General features: G+C 36.3%; 1 protein-coding gene across 4 annotated transcripts in view; it reads left to right on the top strand.

The window, feature by feature from the left end:
• The window catches only part of USP25 (ubiquitin specific peptidase 25), a 95,675-nt gene that overhangs the window by 50,205 nt on the left and 21,336 nt on the right, over positions 1–24,134 (top strand). For all 4 annotated transcript variants that reach the window (XM_035315414.1, XM_035315415.1, XM_035315416.1 and 1 more), the window contains 12 exons: positions 1,466–1,552; positions 7,201–7,338; positions 8,258–8,334; positions 9,041–9,114; positions 11,252–11,400; positions 13,717–13,844; positions 14,657–14,752; positions 15,052–15,213; positions 17,097–17,305; positions 17,986–18,056; positions 21,877–22,105; positions 23,473–23,670. In XM_035315414.1, the coding sequence (XP_035171305.1) occupies positions 1,466–1,552; positions 7,201–7,338; positions 8,258–8,334; positions 9,041–9,114; positions 11,252–11,400; positions 13,717–13,844; positions 14,657–14,752; positions 15,052–15,213; positions 17,097–17,305; positions 17,986–18,056; positions 21,877–22,105; positions 23,473–23,670 (1,618 nt within the window). The remainder of the gene's footprint in view (positions 1–1,465; positions 1,553–7,200; positions 7,339–8,257; positions 8,335–9,040; positions 9,115–11,251; positions 11,401–13,716; positions 13,845–14,656; positions 14,753–15,051; positions 15,214–17,096; positions 17,306–17,985; positions 18,057–21,876; positions 22,106–23,472; positions 23,671–24,134) is intronic.

Raw genomic sequence — 24,134 nt, forward strand, 5'->3', positions numbered from 1 at the left:
AGTAAACAAAGGACTCGGTGTTTTAATCTTTCTTCTCTGCAAGGAAGGATAAAAGAGGAACCTGTATTCCGACCATCAAAACAGGGAGGAAAAAAAGCTTGCCTACTTGATTATATTGATTTTGCAACATGAGAAAGGACTTTTCTCGTTGGTGTTTTTGTCTTAAATCTAAAAATGTTAGGAAAGACAACTTTGGTAGCTGCCTGATTTTGCTGTAGATGGTGTACACTCCAGTGTACGGGAAGAGATCAAACTCAGAAAAGGTTCTTTCATGAGGAGAGCAAATTCTCACAAACACATCTTTTTTTTTTTTTTTTTTTTTTTTCCCCCATCCAAGTGTTTAAAATTCTTAGAATACACCCACTGCCCCTTCACAATTTGAGTTTCACTTTCTTGATGTTATGGAGTTGAAATCCTGTTAAATCCATTGTGGTCTGTGACTTAAGTCTTTACCAGTGTAGGACAGATTGCGGGATCAAGTCTACTGCCAGGGTAGGCAAGCTCTGCCTTTCAAAAATAAATAGCTAATATGTGATCAGGGAAAAAAAAAAAAAGTTACAGACTGTAAAACCAAATGGGATGAATTAGAGGGTAAACCTCTCCTGTGCTTCTCTGAGCGTGTTTAAAATATATTAAACCCTTTCTTCATCCAGATGCTGATCTGTGGTAATGAAGTGATAGAATTAAGCCTAAATTACCTTTAAGAAGCACTTCATCTTCAACTTTAACCGAAGCAGTTCATGCCTGTATAGAAAAGCAACAACGTGGTTACATCAGTGCTTTGGACTTCAGTTCTCAGCCACTGCTTTGGACTTCTATTTTTGCAATCATTTGTTGTCTTTTTCTTGTACTCTCTTGGCTCCAGGCTCTGTGTTACACTATGGTGTTCTTTGTAGGTGTGCCTGTGAACACCTGTTTTCTTGTCCTGTTGTATGTACAATAAGAATAACAGCAGTTCCTTATTTGCTAAGTTGTGTAACCCAGTTTCCTTACTCTAACGTGCAGTATTCAAATCCTGGAGGAATGGGAGGAATGGACAGAATGGAATAAGTACAGATAATTGCAAGTGGATTTAAGTTGCATGTACAAAGAAATAACCACTTTGCATTGAGGAGGTGGATGATAGAGGGGCTACAAGACAAATTTTACATAGTCAAAGAAGCTTTTATTTTGATTTGAAAACTAACAGCTATACAGTTAATAAAATGTGTTGTAAAAAGTAATTTATTCTACCTATCATGGAAACTTATTTTTTCATTTAAGTATAAAGATTTTTAATTTTACTTTTTCAATAAAATAATTTTGGAATGTTGAAAATATATTTAGCAAAGTTAAGTAAAACAATATATAATGCTAAAGTTTCATTTTAGAAGCTATCTGTGTAACATTTAATTTATTGGCACACTTTGGAATATTTTTTTAGGGTTTGCAGAAGTGCTTAAACACTTTATTTGTTTCTTTTCAGTCATTATTTAACCTGCTGGAGTTTCGAAGACTAGTTTTGAATTTCAATCCTCCTGCAAATGCTCAAGACTTGCCCCGAAATCAAAAGGTAAAATTAGAAGCTGACTTCCCCTAGTGGTTAATAATGGCATTTCTCTATTGTAATTGATTTTTGCACTGCTCTCTAGTTCAAATTAGCACAGATGTTATAGGTGCCAATTAACATCACTCTGAGCTTCTTGTTACATAAAACACTTTGGCTTCATAGTAGAGTACCTCTCTTAACATCCTGCCCTTTAAACTTTGCTCAGCAAACAGCTGCATAGACCAGATGCAGTGGAAGGGCTACTCTGAACCTTGTGCAATAGCTGTGGCAGCACTGATACTAGTGGGTGAGCATTTTTAATGTGGAAGTAGTTTATATGAAGAACCATGTTTTATTCTGCATCCCTCACACTGTGCAGCTGTGGGCATACTTTCTGGTTACTCTGCATGTGTTTGACCTGCACAGGTTTTTTTGGCAGTGTTGTTAGTGTTGACCAGGCCCCTTCGTTGTTTTTTAGGGATGTTTATTATTTGCAACTCAAGATCTGAGGTTAAGCTTTTGATTATTGGCTGGTCTGTTCTGGCCATGTAGCAAAGTAAAGCATAAATTGTAAGCATAAATTTTCTCACGCTCATTCTGGTATTCATATGGGGTTGGGGAACAGAGGAGTTGGCTCAGGTTTCTTGTAACCTCAGGCTAATGTGGAAGAATGAACATGGACTGATGGACAAAACAGGCCAAGTTTTCTTCCTTCAATAGATGCTCTCTGAGGAAAAATGCATGGGAGTACACTGAATTCCGTGCTATAAAATAAAGAAATGGAAAGAGCAAGTAGCTGTATGAAGTGTGAAAACACTTAATTTCCTGATTTTTAGCAAAACAGAGCAATGAATTTCTGCATATCCAGAAATTAGACCATCGTCTTTTGCCCATTCCTTTCAGATTTTACAAATGGAGTGTGTTACCAGCCTGTTTTTATTTGTTGGCAGTTCAGGCTTGACTGGAATGTTCACTAGCAAAAATGAAGTTGCAATTCAAAAAACAACCAAAACCCAAATATAAAAATTTTGTGTCCATTTTCTAAACCTGTAGGTATGCACCGTAAAAGGGAAGTTGCATGTTCAGTCAGAATTGTATAAGCCCTCCTTCCACCTGCATTCTCATTCCCCCCACTGAAGAACAAGGTGTCACTTGTTTCTTTAGGAAAAATTGTTTGCAATAGATACTGTGCAAATGCAGCATTGATAGCATTGGGAACACACCGCAAGAGTGTGGCAAGATGGTGTATTTCAGTAAGGTCAGAATAAAGTCATGCTACGCTCTACCAAAGAGTTTTCCTGAAATATATATTTTAATTATTTTTTTAGATTGACTTTCTGCCCTGCGTTTCATTATTGGTTGTTTTAATAATATACTCCAGTACTCAGATTTCTTTACCGACATTTTTGAGGGCTTAAAAGGCAGTTGGCATCAAACAGGCGATATGAAATAGATAATGCCAAACTGTTGTCTTTGAAAAATGTCTTACCAGAGCATTGATGTTAGAAGCCATATGCTACTTCAGCAATTCCAAAGTGCTATTTCTTAGAAATTTTGACCGTGACAAACGATATTAAGGCTGTGTAAAATTGTGAGACACTGGGCAAATGATAGGGAGTTGTGTAGGAACCTGCAAGCCTGCTAGTAAGAATCTCTGGCAGTAGTTTGTATCCTCTCCTACGTCTAAATACCAGAATGGAATTGTAAATAATTTATGCACTAATATCTCTTATCTGCAGCTCTAAAAGTATTGCATTAATGTTGAAATATGTTGTGGGGAGACTTTCAGAAAAGAGAACTCTTCATTAGTTGAAACATAAACTACCAGTAGAAATAAACATGCATGTTCCCAAATATGGTGCTTATATTTCATTATATGGTGAAGAGAAGTAGAGTCAAATTGATTTAAAGTTGTAATATAAACCTCCAGTTGACAAGAAAAAAAATGTCCTGGAAAAAAATGCCCTGGAAAATGTACTTCTGTCTTCCTACTTTTTAAAAAAAATGCCCTGGAAAATGTACTTCTGTCTTCTTATTTGTTTTTTTAAAAAATATCTTGACTTGTTTTTTTGTTTTGTTTTGTTTTGTTTTGTTTGGTGCTGGTAGTGATCTGTGTGTGTGGTTTTTGGTTTTGTTTTTGCCTTTTTTTTTTTTTCACCTAATATTAAATGCTGGATGCTACTGACATAACTTGTTAATAAAACAAATTTTAATAATCTCGGATTTTCAAGGCCATGGATTAAATCCTGTCATCTTGTTTGGTTTCTGGTTGATGGAAAGTGGGCTTTAATGCTAAGATTGTGACAGTGTCTTGGTACAGAACTAAAGCCTGCACTTCAGGCAGTATTGCATAGTGGGGGTGTTTCCATCCTTTCCTATCAATATATTCAATCTAAATACTGGTAATAATTTGACATGTAAAATTTTTCATCCAGAAGTCATTGGTATAATTTTTTTACTTAAGCAAACAACAACAACAACAAAAAACCACTGGCACCAGCACAAAAAAATACACATTTGCCTCAGTTAACTGGACTTTGTTTTTCAAACTTTGGCACAGCTTTAAAATCTCAAATCAGTTTTTCTTCTCATTTGAAATTCCTTTTCCTCGGTTTGTGTGTTACTCAGCTTCTTCCTGTGGAACAAAATACGGTTGGCTGTAGTCACTGCAGCCCATGTGCCCTCCCAGCTCTCTTAGCTCCTGCTGCCACACGAACAGGTCGTCTTTGCTGTACACAGTGAGGCCACCTGAATATTTGGTGTAGACTGGATCTTCAAGAAATTTTTTATTGTCACACGAAAGGGGTTACTGTATTACAGGTTAGCACGTCCTTCCCTGTGTTTCAACATCATTGTTATGCCAGTGTCCTGGCACACTGATGGAGAATAATGAATGCTTGCTATGCATTAAACATCTAGATTGCTTTAGAAGCATTTCTTAATCATAGATTGTCCCAACATCAGAGCATTAAGAAGTTGCTTATGCAGGCAAGATGAGTGATAAAATAGAGAACATTTTAGATGATAAACTTTCCATACAGCTTTTGTTTTAAAATTGATTTTAACTTTTTTCTCGTTGCATGTAGAGTGCACTTGAATATTGAGAGCCTTGTGCTGTGCTGTAGTTCCTTCAGCAGTTCTTTTTGTTCTAAAATGCAAGTCCTTTGTAGAACTGTGTATGTCTTAGGGACTGGCTCACATCCACTTGAAGATTTTAGGCTTTGTTTAGTAAGAACTGCTGTTTGTTGACGTAATGCCTACATGTTCAAGGATGATGTCAAATGCATTAAAGAGAACTTTCCAAAAGAAAAAAGAAAAAAAAAAAAAGATTTTATTAACTTTAGAGAATCTTTTTTTTTGGCTTTAGAGAAGCATTTGTTCTGAGTAATCATTTTGAAATCAGTAGCCAGCTGATAACCCAAAACTACAATTATTTCTGAAACTCAGCAAAATGAGTAGTGTAAGACTGGGTGGGTAATGCAAGACAGCTTATTGCTTCTGTAATACAAATTTAATAAAAGAGAGATGATATCTAGATTATTCTGTGGTCTATCGTCTATATTATGCATATGAACAGATGATTGCTAGTTCTGAGGCATGTTGATAAAATGTATCTAAAACTTCTGTTCATCTTCAGTAGATCGCTTTATGAAAATAGTAAGAACAAATCACTTCAGAATTTGCTTCTCTGTTTTCTTGTTAGAAATTGATCTAAAGATGTAAATGGAAAATCGAATTTATTCTTTAATTCTGAAGATTTATTGCTGAATTAGGGAGGCATTTGATGAAGTCTTCAGCCTTTTCTGTGAACATTGGTTATAATCGGTCAGTGTTTTGCAAGGTGGACTAGAAGAGCAAGTAAAACATTTTGGGGATTTACAGGACTAGAAATAGTTTTTAGGTAATAAGCGGAACACGTTCCAATTCCACACTATGCATGGTTTTTAAAGCTGAAATAAAAGACTGTATGTACTAGAAGCTTTATGTGCACTGTATTCACATTTGAATGACTGAACAGGTCTGCTATTTGATGAGCACGTTTGTCACCAAGTAATTCCAGTTTGGCCAGCATCTGACATCTGTGCTGTGTTTGAATGATACTTTGTTCTACATACAAGTGGATATTACATGGGTTTTGATTTCACAAGTGTTCGTCAACTATCTGCTCAGGGGTAGGAATGATATCCAGTCTCCACAGCAGTAAAATTGTGGATTAATCTACGGCGTGATTGATTGTGTTTCAATTTACTTGTTTTTCATTATACGGGCAGAAGGTATTTCTTTTGTTCCTCTTCTGGAAACCAGAAAAAAGAACTACATATTCTCCATAGATAATATTTATTTAAGTTGTCAGGAGAGCAGGCTATTTCTCTTATTTCTGTTAAGAGAAATAACAATCTGTTTACACCTTACAAATTCAGAGTCTTCAGTTAACAAAAAAACTTGAAACATACTAGGCAGTGCATAGGCTCACAAGTAATTCTGCTAGATTTGTAGAGGGATGCTAAGTCAAAAAAATCAATGCATATGGTTGCAGTGTTTTACTTGAGGCTTTGTAAAATCTGCATGTACTAACTGGTAGGGCTGTATGTAGTGTTCTTTGAGGAACCTGCATGCTTTCAACTTTCTTACATCAAATGAAGCTTGCATGCTATTTCTTATCTCATCTCATTATTCTTGTGTTGTATTTTTAATAATTCACCCAACTTCATTTTTTTTCTTCTGCTCAGTGTATCAGATGCACACACAATTGTAAATAGCTTTACTCCATTGTTTATCCAATGAACTTTGCTTTTGCTATATCGGACTTGTGTGATAAGTGTAAGGATAAGTCATACCTGATAATGAGATGCAATGATCATATGGAAAAATATTTTTCTATATAAAACTGAAATTCAATAGATTATCCCGTAGGGAAAAGGTATCTCTTTTCTTTTTCCCCTTTCATTCTCCAAGATGGTTGTAAGCTATATATATCAGCTGAAATTTGTTTAGTGGCTCCCAAATAAGATTCATGGTAAGACATACAAAATTGGGGTCACACTCCTCAGAGAAATGAGCATGGAGAAATTGGCTTGTGGTGCTAGGTGTGTAATATTTAGTAGTAGCTGTGCTCAGTAGTAGTAGTAGCTGTGCTCAAGACAGAACATGTCTATTCAGTCTTATTTTGAGCCAAACAGCCATATCTAGTTGTGGTTTCATGGAGGTTTCAGTATTTGAAGTGTAGTTTTATTTTCAGAGAACATTATTTTGTAAATAGGATGTTGTCTGTAATCAGGACAAGAGGCAGTGGAAGTTTCCCTTTGAACATCAGGAAGCACTTCACTGTGCAGCTGACCAGGCACTGGCACAGGCTGCTCAGAGAGGTTGTGGAGTCTCCCTTCCTGGAGAGCTTCTTTGAAGCTGCCAGGCGTGGTCCTGGGCAGCTGTCTCTGGATGTCTCTGCTTGAGCAGGGGACTGGACAGGGTGGCCACCAGCCTCAACCAGTCTGTGGTTCTGTGATAAAATTGAAAAGTATAAGCCAGGCAACACAACCTTGGTAGTAATGCAAGTAAGCTTAAGTATGTGAATGACAATTAGCAGAATATATGCTTAGCTCATTCCGTAACACTTTTTTAAACTGTTTTTGTTACTGCTTTGTTAGATGTTTTTAATTCTTCTTCAAATACAGGAACATAGGAATCTGCCTTTCATGCGTGAATTGAGATACCTGTTTGCACTTCTAGTTGGTTCAAAGAGAAAATATGTCGACCCATCTAGAGCGGTTGAGATCCTTAAAGATGCTTTTAAATCAAATGATTCACAACAGGTAATTTCTGTGTAATTTGATTCAGAATTATGCATGCTCTCATATGGTCATCTAGCAATAGGGAATACTTAAAACGAACAATCAAAAATCCAAAATGTCCACAGGTGCTGAAAAGAGAATTCTAATTGTAAGTCTTTTTGAGCTTTTTTCTGATATTGTGATCTCCAGTAACCTTTATTTAAATAAAAATAAAAAATGAATTTAATAAATAATCTTTGGCATCATGACTAGCAGATTCAGTACACTTTCTTATTATTTTAGAAATCTCAAAGAAAAGTAGCAAACACCATTTTTGAAACCTTCTTAGTAGTCCAACTTTTTTGCTTTTAGGGCTTAGTTCAAATTCTAAGTCTGTGATTTTTGAAAGAGTGTAATTCTTCTGATCTCAAAGTATTACATCCAGGCCTTTATAAGCCAAGTATACTATTTGTCTACGTATTGGTTTGGTGGGCCCTAATATTCATATTCAAAGATCGTGCCTAAATCACAGCAGGTGTATTTTGCTTTTCTGAGAAACACTTTGTTTCTTCAGAAGATTTATTTTTCGCTCATGAGGTTATATGGTTAAGGTATTTAGTTGCAACAACATGCTGAATTTAGTGCTTGGTGAAAGTAATATTAGTCACCACTTGTTAGATACCAAAGGGTTTGAACAATGGGATTCATGAGATGCCTTTGAACTGCCATGGTATGAAAGCTGAGCCCAAGTAATAAGAATCACAGGACTCTTTAAAGACTGAGGAACATGAGAGCATTAATGTGCTCTGAAAGCTACCCATAAAAAAACAACCATAGTCTTAAGCATAGTGTGACTTTGGAGTTCTTGTAAGAAGATGTGCTTCGATGCTGATCGTGTAAAGTACTTCTGTACTCTGTAGTATATATAAATGTTTACTGACCATTTAATGTTTTCCAACAGCAAGACGTTAGTGAATTTACACACAAATTATTAGATTGGTTAGAAGATGCCTTCCAAATTAAAGCTGAAGAAGAGAGGTAAGATTGTTTCACTACTCTCTAAATCAAACATTTCAATAAGGAAAAGGCAAACCAACCAAAAATCCACTTTTAACTGTATGGCTGAAAAAGATCCAACTCTGTAGCTTGTTTCAGTTAAAATATAATTTTCCATATATGCTGATACTTTCAATTTTCCATTAATTTTCTTTTTCACCATTTTCTTTTGTGTTAGAAATCTTGACGAATGAAGTCCAAAATACCTGAACAGTATAGATATATATTGTCAGCAATGTTAGCTTTTTTCTCACTTGAATGCGGTTTTACTTTTCAATCTTATAAATTCTTCAAAACCTTGCTCCTGTTTCCCTTTTCAGAAGATAATGTTCATAGTTTGTGTAAGTGAACATCTGTAAACTGTCTTTTGAATGTATAATTGTTTCTAGAGTGTTGGAAGAAATAGTTTTTTTACAAGGGCTATGTACAATTTAAACACTCACAAAATGAATTTGATTTACATAAATTTTCCTGAAATGAAGCACTTCTGAAACTTAATTGTCAGATTGTACTTACCATTGCAAATACGTGAATTGTTATTACCATTAGTGGAAAGAACAAAACATAATGAACTGTAACTAAGTAAAATAGGCGGCATCTCCATAATGAATTCAAAATATTCTACTCTTATTTTTGTAAAAAGATTTGTGGCTTTGTGGGATCTTGTGCTAACACACTCTGTTTTCAGGGATGGAGAGAAACCAAAGAACCCAATGGTGGAGCTGTTTTATGGACGATTCTTAGCAGTTGGTGTACTTGAAGGTATGCACCTGAATTTGCTTGGACTTGTGTGCTGGTGCCTGTTGACTGCTTATCTAAGTACCCAGGTGAATGATACAGTTATATGGTTTTAGCTGTCTGCAGAAATACACTTGGAGAATATACCTACAGTGTGTGTCAAAAGGTTTGTCCTGAGAATATGAGACTGAATGTGAATGTAGTGAATTTCAACAATCCAGGAAGACTGTTTTGATACCTTTCAGGAGTTGAGTGTATGTCCTGACGCATAGAAGTTAATGGGAGATGCTGAGTAAAAATGGTTACAAGAACTGATTATCAGGGCATTTTTGCCCTGCTAAATGTGCCACTTGCTAAAGGTGTACAGAATTCAAATGACTGCATTTCCTACAGCTAGTCTCTGACACTCTGCTTCACTTAATAAAATTGTAAGTTTCAGTTATGGTATTTTCTTCTGTACAGTTTCTGGTACGGATAACTCAGCTTCTTAAAAGTATTGTTCCTTGAAAACAAGGAACCATTGGAAGCCTGATTAAGGATGTGATAAATGATTGAGTTCCAAATAGGATTCCAATTAAAGTTTGCAATTTATTAAATGAACAGAGGCAAGCAAACAGCGCTGGGTGCACCGGGAGTCTCTGCTCTACCAGGACGCACACCTGTTACATCAGGTGGCTGGTTTTTATGCTCCTAGACTAATACATATTCATCACTACTCCTAGAAAAGGCAGGGTTATTATAATTAGTTCCCAGAATCTGAACCCTCTCCCGGACGCATGCATATTAGTCTCTGGTGGTCCCTCTGGGGGGTCACTCGTGCTAAAGGCTCTTAGTCTTCCTCCCAGGCTTTGTCCTTCAGTCGTCCTTCAACTCCCCCTTTCTCCTTATTCGGTGATCTCTTTGCTGGATGTCAGAGGCTTGTGCAGTGTCCCATGCAAAAGTCTGCAGTTTCCTAAAAAAAAATCCTTGGTTCTCTTATCTCCCAGACCTGAGTCTCAATGTTCACCGTTCAAACCCTCTATTCACACGAATTTCTGGACCATTCCTTTGCATGATACAAGAACTATGTACACTAATCACTGTTTTTCTTATATAGGTTATATTTCATCATGTGGCCCTAGCATTGTTCCATACTGACACAAATCAAATGAACACATTTCACAAGGGCACTGTAAGAGAGTGTGTTGAGGAGTCAGAGAGTGTAGAACGAGCTTCCCTTTGTTATCTGCACATAATTTGCAGAATTGCGTTATTGTCTATTTCCAGCAGGCCATCAGCTGTGAAAGCATTTTTAATGTTGCTTATTCAGTCCCCATCCCAAGAGCGAATGATTCTTGAGATGTGTTTGAATGAAGCATCTGTAATCTTTAAAGTGGTTTCCAGGTTGTTTCTTGGCCTTGGAAAACTGTAGCTAATGCTGCTTTGCTGTTAGACTTCAAAATGTTATCCAGATTCCTTGCTACTAGCTAATATTCTCATTCTCCTGCATTTGAATACTTTAATCCCTCACATTCTCATCTCAACAAAGGAGATATAAAAGACAAACCAAGGAAAAGAAACTGGCTGATGCAAGAAGACTGAATTTGTTTCATCCTAAAGTCAGTAACAATTTTAAATTGAAATCACTCACCACCCATATTTCTTCTCATGTTTAAGCTTACATCTTTATACACTGTTACCAAATAATGATATTGTTTTCAGGACATAAATCGTGAATGTGCTCTTGTGGCTTATTTTTGCAAAATGTACTTTTATAAAGGGCTGCTTCATACCAGCAGTTCCACTGACCGATGATACGGTACAGGGTTGTACTACTCAGCTGCTATTTGCAAGTGGAGGACTTGGACTTCACATCACAGTTTTACACACAGAAAACATTGTGAGTTTTTATTTTTTTATAAAAGATAAGAGCAGAAACAAGGTAAAAATTATTTAAGAAGAAAAGCAGTCATTTTCAATATTATGTTCAAGCAACTTTTGAAGTATCTTATTTTCAGACGCATAAGTGAGTTGCTCAATGAGAAAACAATGAGTATTGTTCGGTAGACTAGGCCAGGTGACCTAGGATTGTTTGTTTGGTGGTTGTTGTGGTTTTGTTTTGTTTTGTTTTACGGTTTAGGAATGATCATTTAACCTTTAATGTTTAATTTCTTATGTGAAGGTAAAAAATTTGAAAACACAGAAATGTTTGGCCAGTATCCACTCCAGGTTAATGGCTTTAAAGATCTGCATGAGTGCCTCGAAGCTGCAATGATTGAAGGGGAAATTGAATCTCTCCATTCAGAAAACTCTGCCAAATCTGGTCAAGAGGTGAGTTGAATGCTTCTGTGGGCTTCTCTAAAAATGTTACTGTCATGCTGTTTATTTTTTTCTTTTTTTCTTTTTTTTTTTGGTTGTTTTTGTCTTTTTTTTTTTTTTTTGTCGTGTGACTCACTGTTTATTGCCCTGCATATTCTGATGTCTGGCATGATGGGATCATTAATTTTGGGGCTTGTATCTCTTCTAGATTATTGAGAGAATCATCTTTTGGTATTACATCACTGGTTTCGACCTGTTGCTGATATTTGATCTCCAGAGAGGTCATATTTTACTGTCCTAGAGTGTTAAACTTTGAGCTCCGTGAAGATGTCTGGGTTTTAATCAGTTTAGCTTCTTAGCATGTGAAAATGAAGTGACACAGTCATATTGACAGCAGTGGCAAAATGAGAAAGTTGACATTAAAACCTAATCTAGAAAACATTACTTTATTACTACCAGTGCCCAGTAAATTGATTATATTTCCCTGGACTTAAATAATTAATTTGTAGTGGCTGCAGCTATTAGTAGTGCTTAAACATTAATGCCTCAAAGTTAGAAGATTTGGAATTACTGACGGAAGCTGAATTTCTTGTCTCTGCTGAATAAAGTCTTCAAGTGACATTCATCCGAGGTGGTAGATATAAAACTTGGTATGGTAGTCTTGTGTATTGAGAAATCCATTTTATTCTGAAAGTAAGATTCTTTCTTGTTCCCACCATTCCTTTTAATGGGATATTTAGTTCATTGTCCGCTATTTTTATAAAAATAGTGCATAAAAACCTCAGCCATGCAATACGGTGTTGGCACGTGAGTTAATGTTCAAACAGGAAAAAAAGAAACATTCCCTATCCCAAGGAACTCAAGAAAAAGCTGGAGGTCAATGCACACACTTGGACTTAGAAGTACGAGGAAAATAAGATAACAATTGTCAGCACCATGGTTGATGAACTTCAGCACATTGGGAGTTTAGTCATTGTTAAGTGGTTTGGGGGGCTTTCAATAGAAAGGTTTTAGGGAAGGATTGTGATTTGTGTTTGCTGATTTTAGCACTGAAATTTACTGCTGTGTGAAGGAGCTGCACAACATAAGTTATAATTGGCTCCTTTAAAAGTGAGGAGGTGCTTGGTGAAGGCTGACATAGGCAAGACCATGGAAGGCAGCTCATTTTGCGTGGAGGATGAGGAGGTACTCTGAGGGCAGCGAACTAGGAAAATTCAGCAACAGCCTGGGTGGCTATTAGAGTGACAAGACTGTTTGCTAAAGCTGGGCGAAGGGAGAAGAGAGGAAATATTGCACCAAGATTTGAAATAGTAAATAGTCTAGAACCTAGAGCAGAATTTTAGCCATGAGCAAAGGAAGAAAAGCCTGTCTTGGAGGTATTATAAGAAAAGAACATTCAAGACGTTTTGCTGGTAGAGAGCTTGAAATGAACCCTGAGTCAAATGCATTGGACATCGGCATCAAAATTGCCTGACAGCCATGTCTGCAGTAATCAGGAGAAGCTCAGCTTGATGCTTAGACTTCCAAAACATATTAGACATCTATAAATGCATAGACTACTTTTTATTTTTTATTTTTGGGAGTGGAGATAAAAAAGTAGTTCTAATTCAGGCGAATTGAATTGAATGTGTCTTGTAGTTGGGTTTACTGAGAAGCGAAGTATAAGAAGTATAAAAAGAGACTAAGGACAAAGCACCATTGAATGCCCAAAGAAAGCTGGGATAAGGTGATAATAACATATTAATCCACAGACAGGTTAGCAGTGATTATGAGAGAGAAAAAACTTCAAGAGACATTTTTTATACAAAGGAGATTTAAAAAAAAAAAAAAATAATCAGTTTTACAGTGCTGAGAGTGCTTACTGATGTGTAAGGAGGTCATTAGAAACTTCAAGTGTTATCAGGTGAATGAAAGGGTCAGAAACAAGTCTGAGGGAACTAGAGGGAAGATCATTTCATAAAGTATAAACAAGCCTTTTACTGGCCTTAGAGAGTTATAGAAGAGAACAATTGGCAAGGCAGAGAGGTTCAAGTGTAGATTGCTTTTAGGACAAGCGAGATGAATGTGAAAGGAGCAGGCCTTCCTGCCTGCTCTGCTTTAATGCAGTTAGCAGTAGGTGAGTTGAAATGCTCTGATGTGCACGGGTGACAAATGATCTCTGTTTTCAGTGAAGTTGAAAGACAGAAACTTCAGAAAGCTTATGCTGCTACACTCTCTAAAAGCAATTTCTACCACAGCTATGTCAGTGTGCAAGTATTGCACCATTATTACTGAAGTTCTGTTGCTGAAAGACATTAATTGTGTGTTTTTCTGTTTTTGTTTGTTCAGCACTGGTTCACTGAGCTTCCTCCTGTCTTAACTTTTGAGCTATCAAGATTTGAATTTAATCAGGCTCTGGGGAGACCAGAGAAGATACACAACAAATTAGAATTTCCTCCAATTTTATACCTGGACAGGTACAGTATATTATATACAAAGTCTTAGTATGAATTAAATTTAATGTCATGAGTTTGGTGAAGTTGCTAGTGTATCTCATACTCATTTAAATCACAGTAAATTTCTATTCTATCTGAAAAAGTAGTAATTTCATGGGTTTCAGTGACTGTTTCAGAAAATATATACAGATAACAACTTAAGACATACTGCTACATCATGCCAAAACCTGCTTACACTTCAGTTTTTAACTTATTACTAGGTAGTTATATACACAGGCAAAATACTCGGAAAAATGTCACAGTCTTGCAGTGTTTATTGGTCAGTTCAGGAAAGAGGGTGAGAAAAGTCAGATATTTCATGGTGTTCCAGATAGACTGCATGGTTTGAAGATACTCAGAATGTAAGGATCTGCAGCATCAGTGCATGATGTCTATATGTAGAGGTGAACTATCAGCATGGCTTTCTGTTGGGTACTAAATGTTATTTGAGAGCCTAAGCAATGAAGCAAGTTTATTGCTACCTGGCTTCTTCTAACATCACTTTAGAAGCTTTCCAATATGTGTTTGTATACATTTATAAGACACATCCATGGTATGAACAGAGCTTTTGACACTGGGGATAAGGCATTACTGAAAGTTGGGGCACGGGGATGGGCATAATTAATTTACTTCTCAGGTCTGTTCTATTGCTTGTAAACAAGGTAAAATAAGTTCTGGAGAGTGATTTTTTTTTTCCTTTGTTTTTTGTTTTTAGCACTAAGTGGCATTGCTGATGAATACATTGTTTTCAGTGTTCTAATCATATAGTCTGATGTAACTTTCATGTTTTACAGATATATGCACAAAAATAGAGAAATAACAAGAATTAAACGGGATGAAATCAAGAGACTCAAAGAGTATCTCACGGTTTTACAACAGAGATTAGAACGGTACTATAGATAATTGTTCCCAGTGTAAATGCAAATAATGTTATTGCCTATGTAGAATCAACTGTGCATTTTGTGTAGTTATTTGCTCTCAATTTCACTGCTGTATCTCTTTTACTGTTTCCTTTGGAAACTGTTTAAGCATGGTAGTTGTAGTTTATGAAAATTGCTAGGAAAGGCTTGCTTTACTTAATTGCAGTCAACCAGAAAAAAATCCATTTTGTTTGTTTGTTTTTTAATTTATTTAGTTATTTATTTTTGCATATGTGAGTGATGGCATTAATACATTTTATGGTTAACAGATATTTAAGCTATGGTTCTGGTCCTAAACGATTCCCCTTGGTAGATGTCCTGCAGTATGCCTTGGAGTTTGCCTCCAGCAAACCAGTATGCACATCTCCAGTGGATGACCTGGGTGCTAGTGCCCCCTCCAGTGGGACGCTGCCTGCCCAGACCTCACCCAGGTAAGGGCTTCCTCCCAACTCTCCTCCCAGGATGAGACACAAGTGTCTGTTCAGTGTAAACCCAACAGCTGAGAGAGGGGAAGAAATATGTTTCATTCATTGGATTGATACAACTAGGCATCTCCTAAGGCTTATAGTGTAGGATTTCTGCTCTATTCCTAGAAGTATTTTTCATCATGACAGACTTGAAAATAATTTAAGACAAAAAGTTAATAATCCGGTGTTCTCTAATGTGCTTATAAGAACTTCTTTAGGTGGAGAACTACCATTTTCAAATGAAACACAAGAACTATAGTGCTTGATGGTCCTGAACATCAAAACTTGTGTAGTTTTTTAAACAGCAGGTCATTGTCCTTTGCTTACTTGAAAGGACATCTATGTTTCCAAATAAACACAGTATCTGATAAGGTTACTGGTTCCCAGGTGGCTTATATGGTTTTAAGAATCTGAATTTGGGCAGTGTGTATGTGCTGCAGAGTTTTCAGGTTTCTGGTGTAGACTTTCTTTTAATTTTTGCTTGAGAGTTAAACTCTTCCTTCTGCTTTGCTCCGCTTATATTTCTGATGGAGATTATCAGGAACCTAATGGCCTGACTTTAAATTCAGAGTAGCCAAAGCATTAGGGAGATAAATGTCTAAGAAAGTTCTTTTTCTCATTACTGAAGGTAGTAACTGTAAGTAATAGTTAATAAAGTAGAGTACAAATTAGGATAGGTCTTGACTAGGTGAATACTAACAATTTATAACAGAACACATATTGCATTTAGGAAGCTGGGCTCTGGTTCAGTCAAGATATTTATATTTTGTACTTTGGTGAAGTAAATGAGTCCAAGAAGCTTTTAAAAGATTTCAAATGCATTACTGATAGAATGCCAATATGTCTACTGATGACTGATAAGAAAAGCTTTTAAGTTGCCATTGATTGTATGACATACAATATCAGAAGTTCTGTACTTTGTTCAGATTCCGAAATAGAAAGTTTATTCTGTAAAAATTTAAGTATTGCAACTTTTGTCAACCTGTAGAAGTGTGAACACATGGTTTGAGGAGTGACGCTAAGCTCTTAATGTTCTGACAATGTTCTGAACTACAGAAGACTCCAGGTTCCTCAGGCTGTATCGTGGTGCCATACCCAAAGTAAATAAACAGTGCCTTGCTAGGAAGGTCTGCAGATTCATGTTACGCCTTGGATTACATGTATGTCATCTTGTTGATAGGAGGAGAAAAACATGTAACAGATTTTCATTTTTAATATTCTGCCACTCTCATATAATTTTTGTAAGTTGGCCACTTTAGTGTTTGAATTACAAAACTTGCTTTGAACAAGTTTAGTGCTAAATTCACAGTGTGCTGTAAATATTAGTTTATTTTATTGTTGCTATTCAGTTAACATAAGCTGTAGGTAGGTGATCAGGAAAAGAAAGTCTAGATATAAAACATGAAATAGTTATTAAACATTGAACTTGTATTTATTGGATTTTATGGTCAATGGGCCATAAGACAAGCTGCTGCCTTTTTTTTTTTTTTTTTTTCCTCTGCAGTTTGGCAGTAAACATTTCAAACCACAGTGATTACTTGTGTGACATTATCTGAAGGTGTTGAATAGCATTTCAAGTAAAGTAAACTGTGACTTGACCGATCCAATTTGTTTCTGTGATAATAGTAACCAAAGTTGTTATTGTGCTAATGTAGTATACAACAAAGTTTTCAGGAGTTATGTAGTAATTTTTGTATTGATATTTGAGGTACTTCTCTTTGATTGCTCTGTAGGAAATTACCTTAATTGTTTTTGTATTCAGATTAACAGCTTGCTTTTGTAGTGCAGCGTTTAGTATGTGTATGTGATGATTCAATTTTGGTATTTCATGTTTTGAATGAATGCAGCACAATAGATCAGCAGGGGCCTTCCTCTTCAGATGTTCCAAGCACATCTCCTGTACAAAGATCAGTAATACATAAACCATTCACACAATCACGAATTCCTCCTGATCTGCCAATGCATCCAGCACCAAGGCACATCACTGAGGAAGAGCTTTCTGTCCTAGAAGGCTGTCTACATCGCTGGAGGACTGAAGTAGAAAACGACACTAGAGGTATTGCCACAAACTAGAGGGAAGGTGGGGGGGAGTAGCCTTAATGTGCATGTGTGTGTTGAATTGTTTTTTGTACTTCTGAACTTATCTCTAGAATGTAGGAATGTAATTCAGTTATACATCTTAGTACACTGGAGGTATATTGACTGAAGATGCAAACAGGGCATTGAGTTTAGTTTAGCACAGCTTTTTCAGCAAAGGTTTCTGCATGCAAGGTATTGGGGGAGAGTAGAGCAAAATGGAAGTGGGATCCATGCTGAAAGACCATCTGCAAATGCATTTTAGCTGTCAGCGTGATAGTGGGCCTGGCCCAGACTTTGTGATCTGCAGAGGTCTTTAGGGTAGAGTGGCCCCTTCAATGAGGGAGAATTCAGTGAATTTCTGAGCAAAGGCTTTGCGGAGTGGGTAGACTTTATGGTGCCCTGAGGAAAACCATGTAAGTAGTTGTTCCAGCATGGGTGGGATTGGTTGAGTTCTAGGAAATGAGCAACAGTGGATCATAAATCATTGTCAGCTTTCTCATCTGAAACTCAGCATTTGGTCTATACGTAGGTAAACAGATGCATCAAATGTCAAATGTACCCTTGTTTGAGCCTTTAACAAGAAAAAATAAAGATAATATTCCTGCACATTTATACAGCATCATGGAACAGATTTTTTTTCTCATTTTTTTCTTTTAGATTTACAAGAAAGTATATCTAGAATACATCGGACAATTGAATTGATGTACTCCGACAAAACAATGGTCCAAGTAAGTATAATTTCTGGATCAAGTAATAGATGCTTTTTGTCACTTCTATTAAAATTTTTAGATGCTTGAAAAAGAGAGTAAATATACAACTATTACATAGAGTGGTTTGAGAAATTTCATTCGAAAATCATTGTAGGTTTTGCAAGTCTTTTAATTATGCACGGTCAGGTGAAAGGCAATGACAATATTTTACAGGTGATGTGAGACATATAACATGCAACAGACGTGGGAACTCAAGGCTCCTAGTTTTAATTAATAGCTAGTAATGCCAGTGTGACGCTCTTGGATTTTTTTTTTTTTTTTTTAATGTCTATATTTAATATTCATCACAACCTTGACTTTTGGGCTAATGTGCATATTGGGGAGATTCACATGCTCTGTAATCTAAACAGCAGTTTTGGAATGCTTTATACTGGAGTTGTGGCTCCTGCAGTATTTCTAATGTTCACGTACTCACTGAGACAGGTTTTAAGGTTAAGGCTTTCTTCCCCTGTTGCTAACAGAAAGTAACAAGAGTTATTTTCCTTCCAAGTAAGATCTGTTCAGCTTAGTTTTCCTTGAGGTATTGTTTCATTTTGTACATGGCTTGTAATAGTTCGTGGCAGCTGAACTCTGATGTTAAGAGTTTCAGGCAGACTGGCCTAGATGTCATTCTTTAAGCTTGCTACTGGCAGGCTTTTTTTTCATCAATGCTTGTTGTAACAGGAAGGCTACAGGCTACATCATCTTGCACTAAAATGAAGTAATTCATTGTTTTCACATTCAAATAACTAGCCTTTGTTGGCTCATGTGTTTATAGGAGGAAATACATCTGGATGTATTCCTCCTACTAAGATAATAGTCAACAATCATTACCCTGGAAAAAGGAGATTACTTAGTAAAACACTTTTTCCTAGTACAAATTTGTACCATATAGATCAGATTTTTTCTTTTGTTTTGAAAGAGGAGAAAAGAGAAATGGAGAAGATAGTATATAGTGTTGTAGAGGGAACTACTGTGGCGTGCCTTAAAGTAGTGATGTCTGTTGTTAAGTTATTCTTAGGGAATGTTTTTTGACAAGGGAGAAAGGATATCTATAGTTTCCTTAGAATCAAAGAGGACACAAGGAGAAGATAAAGAACTTCTTAAATAGTTCATACAAACACTAGGAAGTATTCTGCAAATATAAATACTCTCCTTAAAAAGTCTAATTTGATGTGCCCAGATCGTATCGACTCACAAAAGAAAAGCATTTTAGTTCCTGCAATTGTATCATTTAGAGGAAAAGATCAATACTGTGAATCTGTTCCCAGAGAATGGGGCAATACTAAGCTATCCAGTTGCTCAGATGCAGAGGTAGGCAGAAGGGATACAGCTATGTGCGCCTGCTTCTCTCCTGTTGTGCCAAAGTATCCATACAGACAAAAACAGTTGAGCTGCAGAAGGGCAACTTTCACTGTCTTTCAGCCAGGTTCAGAAGCTAAATGATCCCTATGACAGATATTCCTGAAATTTGTATTTTTCTTCATCCTCCTGAATGAAGAGATTCCATCAAATGCTTATTTATTTCCTGTCTTCTTTTCCTCCTTCCATGAACTTCCATGTTAGGTTACTGTGCATTTCATGAAGAAGGAACATTAACTTCCATTTAAGTCTGTAATGTGGAAACCAGAAGGGGAAAAAATATGTGTAATGCTTGTGATGCTGAAGAGGATTGCTGCAGTGACTATTCAGTGCAGTTGTTTAGACCAATAGCTTACACTGATAGCCCTTACACTGTTTTTGATATTCATACATATAACGTGCAAGTTCACTGTTGACCAGATGGGGTAAAGTTATATAATCAGTGAAGACATCGTGAATGTGATTTGAAGATGCTGGTTGTCTAAAAATTTGTTGTTTGTAATCCTTCTGGTCTATTTAAAATACTAAGCTGGCCAGTGGTGCACATGTGAATGAAATGCTTTATGTCACAGTGAAGTACTCTTTGTCATGTTGTTGCTGCTGGAAGGATGCCATTCTCATAACTTTTTCTCATTCTCATAACTTTTCTCATTCTCATAACTTTTTCTACCAGGTTGTTATTTTGGTTTAGGGGATGTTCCTTTTGTTTCATTTTGTTGCTCTTATGCATCTGTTCTGTAACTGCATATGAAGAGGGTAGTGAAGTTCCATTTCCGTTTCATGAGTTGTAAGTATTAAGCTATGGAGCTTACTGCAGACTATTTACTTTGTCTGTTGCCCTGGACCTTTAATTGCTGTTGATATAATGGCTTATCATAAGAGATGCCTGTCGGCACTGAATTTGCCTGTGTCTCAGCCACAGACTTTGGGGGGGACATTCCTGGAAAACCGCGTGGATGACTCTGACAGCCAGCCCTCCAGAACTGGAGGAAAGGATAGGGACTTCCAAGCTGACCCAGTTAGCATGGCTTTCAGTAAAAGGATTTAAATTCGCCTGGGATTGTACTGTTGTATTTTTCAGTGAGAAAATGTTGTTGTTGAAGTCACTTTATTTACCTTTTTTAATCAGGATCTGCATGTGTATATATATATATGTATATAAAATATATGCATATGCATGGACTTGCCATCATTTTAAGAAGGCTTTCATGCTGGTTTCATAAGATGTTAAAACCCCCCAGCGTATTCAGATTTAAGTACTCGCTAGGGTTTCTTCTGTATGCACTTCTTGTGTTTGAAGATTTATAGTGCACTCTGGGATAAGAGTCTGTATAATTCCAGCTGCTGTGTTGACAGCCAGCTTTAAAGTTCTACGGAGGTTGCAAAATCTTCTGTACTTGCATATCATCTGAAAGATCAGGTTAAGAATAACTTGAAGGAGTTTTACAAGTCATAGTTGCACATATATTTATGGATACTGATTACTGTGGTGTTTAAATCACATTTACAACAAATATTCACTACAACTTAAGTAGACAATTCATCTACAGTACGGACTGTTATAGCAGTAAAAGATGGTTTTAGGTTTTTCATCCTACCTAAGCTGCTACCATTCAGGCATTTAAGAGAAAATTAGTTCTCTGTTGCATGTCCTGTTTCAGCAGGTTAAAATGGGTCGGTCAATCACTAAGATGTTTTTAAAATGGAAGTAAGGAGGCACTCATTCTGCTTCTCTCTTCAAATTTACAACTACTCAAATAAGAGCTAAGCATTCCATTCTTCTTACTTGCCAATGAACACATATAACTTGTGATACTTTTTACGTGGTCCTGGGAATTATTTTCCTTTTCTTCCAGCCTTCTCTTAGCAATGCTTTTACTGATACATTTAACATACTGGAGAAACAGTTGTAGTTTTCATACATTGATTAGCAGTAGAAGAATTTTACCTTTTGGAAAATGAAGTATTCAGATATGAGATATTCCTTTAAATAAAGTTACTTAAATACTGTACATTTATTTGCTATTGTTAGCTTGAATTTACATATGTCTTACCAAACTTCAGTACTAAGTTACCAGGTCAGGACTGGAGCACATCATGGATGCTCAAGGCTGACATATTGAGGAGTTTTTGGAGATACAAGGAAAGTAAGAATATTAAGGAATTAAGAAAAGAGGCTACTTAGCAGTAAAGATAACAAAGTAGACATTTATGCTGCAGACTCACTAATGCTTTCTAAGATCTCTTGTGACTAGTTATAGTAACGTAAGTAGTTCAAAGTCATTTTGCTTAGTGGTTTGCTAATTTTACCTTTTTGGTTTGCCTCTGTGTCATATTTTGATTTTGTTGATTTTTGTTACTTTTAACATAGCAATTATGGCGAGTAGACAGAACTGAGTAGACAGTTTGACATTTTACTTTTTTTTTTTTTTTTTAGGTTCCTTATAGATTACATGCTGTGCTAGTTCATGAAGGTCAAGCTAATGCAGGACACTACTGGGCATATATTTATGACCACCATCAGAACAGATGGATGAAGTACAACGACATTTCTGTGACAAAGTCAACTTGGGAAGAGTTGGAACGGGACTCTTTTGGTGGTTACAGGAATGCCAGTGCATACTGTTTAATGTATATCAATGATAAGGAACAGTACTTGATACAAGGTAATGTTATGGTTATGTTTTCAGCATGATACAGAATAGCTGAGTACATTGATGAAGATTTTTTCAGATGGATTTCCAGATTTTTGAAATGGTTTTAAGAATTATTAAAAAGTCTATTTATCTTCATAACTGTCAGTCAAGTTGTTTTCACAGATGAAATGACTTCAACTTTCAGATTAATAAAGATAATGCCAGTGTTTTGGCATTATTAAGATACCAAAAGTAACTAAGTTGGTTAATTTGTAAACTTTTAGCCAGCTCATCACATGTTTAGTGTTTTGGAGGTGTTATCTCACTGAAGAATAGAGCAGAAATATGAAAATGCAAAATTGACTCTTGACCTTAATATCCTCACATAGCTTTTCTTCATAAGCTTCAGAACTCAAGTGAACTTTATTGGAAAGATGAAAATGTGAAGCTTGGTACAATATATTAAATTATGAATAACTTAGCCTTCCCAACCACACACTAAACCAAAGAAATACATGGATTTTTTTTCCAGATTGTGTAGTAATATAACTACACAAAAAAGGCTCAAAAGGACGTGTGGTGAGAGTAGGAAGGCCCTTAGTAAGTTTTATAGACCCTGTTAACAGTGGCTAGGGGACTGACTGAAAATGGCCAGATTCAGTAATGAATGGTTGAGAACTTCCAAGTTCCTTTCTATTCCTAGGGGCAAAAAGCTAGAATGGGTATTTGTTCTGTTTTTAAATGGGAACTGATATTAACCTTGAGGTTTCTAGACTGTCAGATTATTAGTGGACTTGCAGCCATAGAGTTTATGAGCCCTGTAGGGTGGCTCTTCCTCTAAATTGGAGGCCTGCTTGCTGGGGGGACAGTTACCACTGATTGATCCCCCAGGACTTGGTATGCTATTGCAGAGACTGTTCTCAAAGCAAAAAGGAAGGTCACTTCATGTAGATGGTATTCTTATAGTTGACTTTGTGCCTCCATATAGGCCCACTCACCTTCCCCTTTTCTTCTGAGTGGTTGCATTGTTTCCAGTTCCACATGGCACTAATAATACTGTGGTTTTTTTGTTTGTTTGTTTTTTTTGTGTGTGCAACTTTGCTTTGAATGATCAGAATCATAGGGTGTTCATAGGCCCAAAGGCTTATCTCTCAAAGTAGATATGATATGATGATGCCCAAGAATTTGTAATCAAAACATTGAAATAGCAATAGCAATATGTCCTAGAAGCACAGGATTGCCAAACAGACAATGAGAAAAGTTAAGACAGTAAGACAGTTTGGGAGATATGGTGTTATATTGTATGTGTTCAGTAATTCACTTAAGGCAATTTAACATACATACCTATTTTTAAAAAAAAAATCTTTTTCTGAAATATAAATTTTATATTACCACAGAGGAGTTTAATAAAGAAACAGGACAGATACTTCTAGGAATGGACACACTACCTTCTGATCTAAGAGATTATGTCAAGGAAGACAATAAACGTTTTGAAAAAGAACTAGAAGAATGGGATGCAGAACTTGCTCAGAAGGCACAGCAGGAAAAGTTGCTATCTCAGATTCCCAGGGCACCAGCACCCTCACCTGCACCAGGTTAGCTTCTTCTACCTGTTTGTAAAAGAAGTAGAACCAAAACTCATTGATTTGGGAATATTTTTTTGCCTCTTAAGAAAGGAAGAATGTTAATTTGTGTAATCTTAAATTATAATTATTTACTTGGCTAAGGTAACTGCACTTGAAGGTTAATCTGATTTTTTTTTTTTTTTTTTTTTTGCATTTTATATTTTTTCTTCTGCCCTTTTCTTCCCGGTTTTGTGCTTAGCTTTTACAAAATTCAATTTTTGTTTGGTTTTGGTTTGGTTCGTTGTTTCAGGTTTGGCAAACTGCCTATAAGTAAGATGCCTGTTTTTACACAGTTAAACCTATTGTGTCTTAGGTCACATCCACTTTTTGCTCCATTGCAGAAGGTTGCACATACGTTATATGAAATGTTACATGATGGATTTGTATAGTGACGGTGCTGTCCAGATGTTTTCATTGTTGTATTTGAGTCATTC

The sequence above is a fragment of the Oxyura jamaicensis genome, chromosome 1, assembly GCF_011077185.1.
Source record: "Oxyura jamaicensis isolate SHBP4307 breed ruddy duck chromosome 1, BPBGC_Ojam_1.0, whole genome shotgun sequence".
Lineage (NCBI taxonomy): Eukaryota > Metazoa > Chordata > Aves > Anseriformes > Anatidae > Oxyura > Oxyura jamaicensis.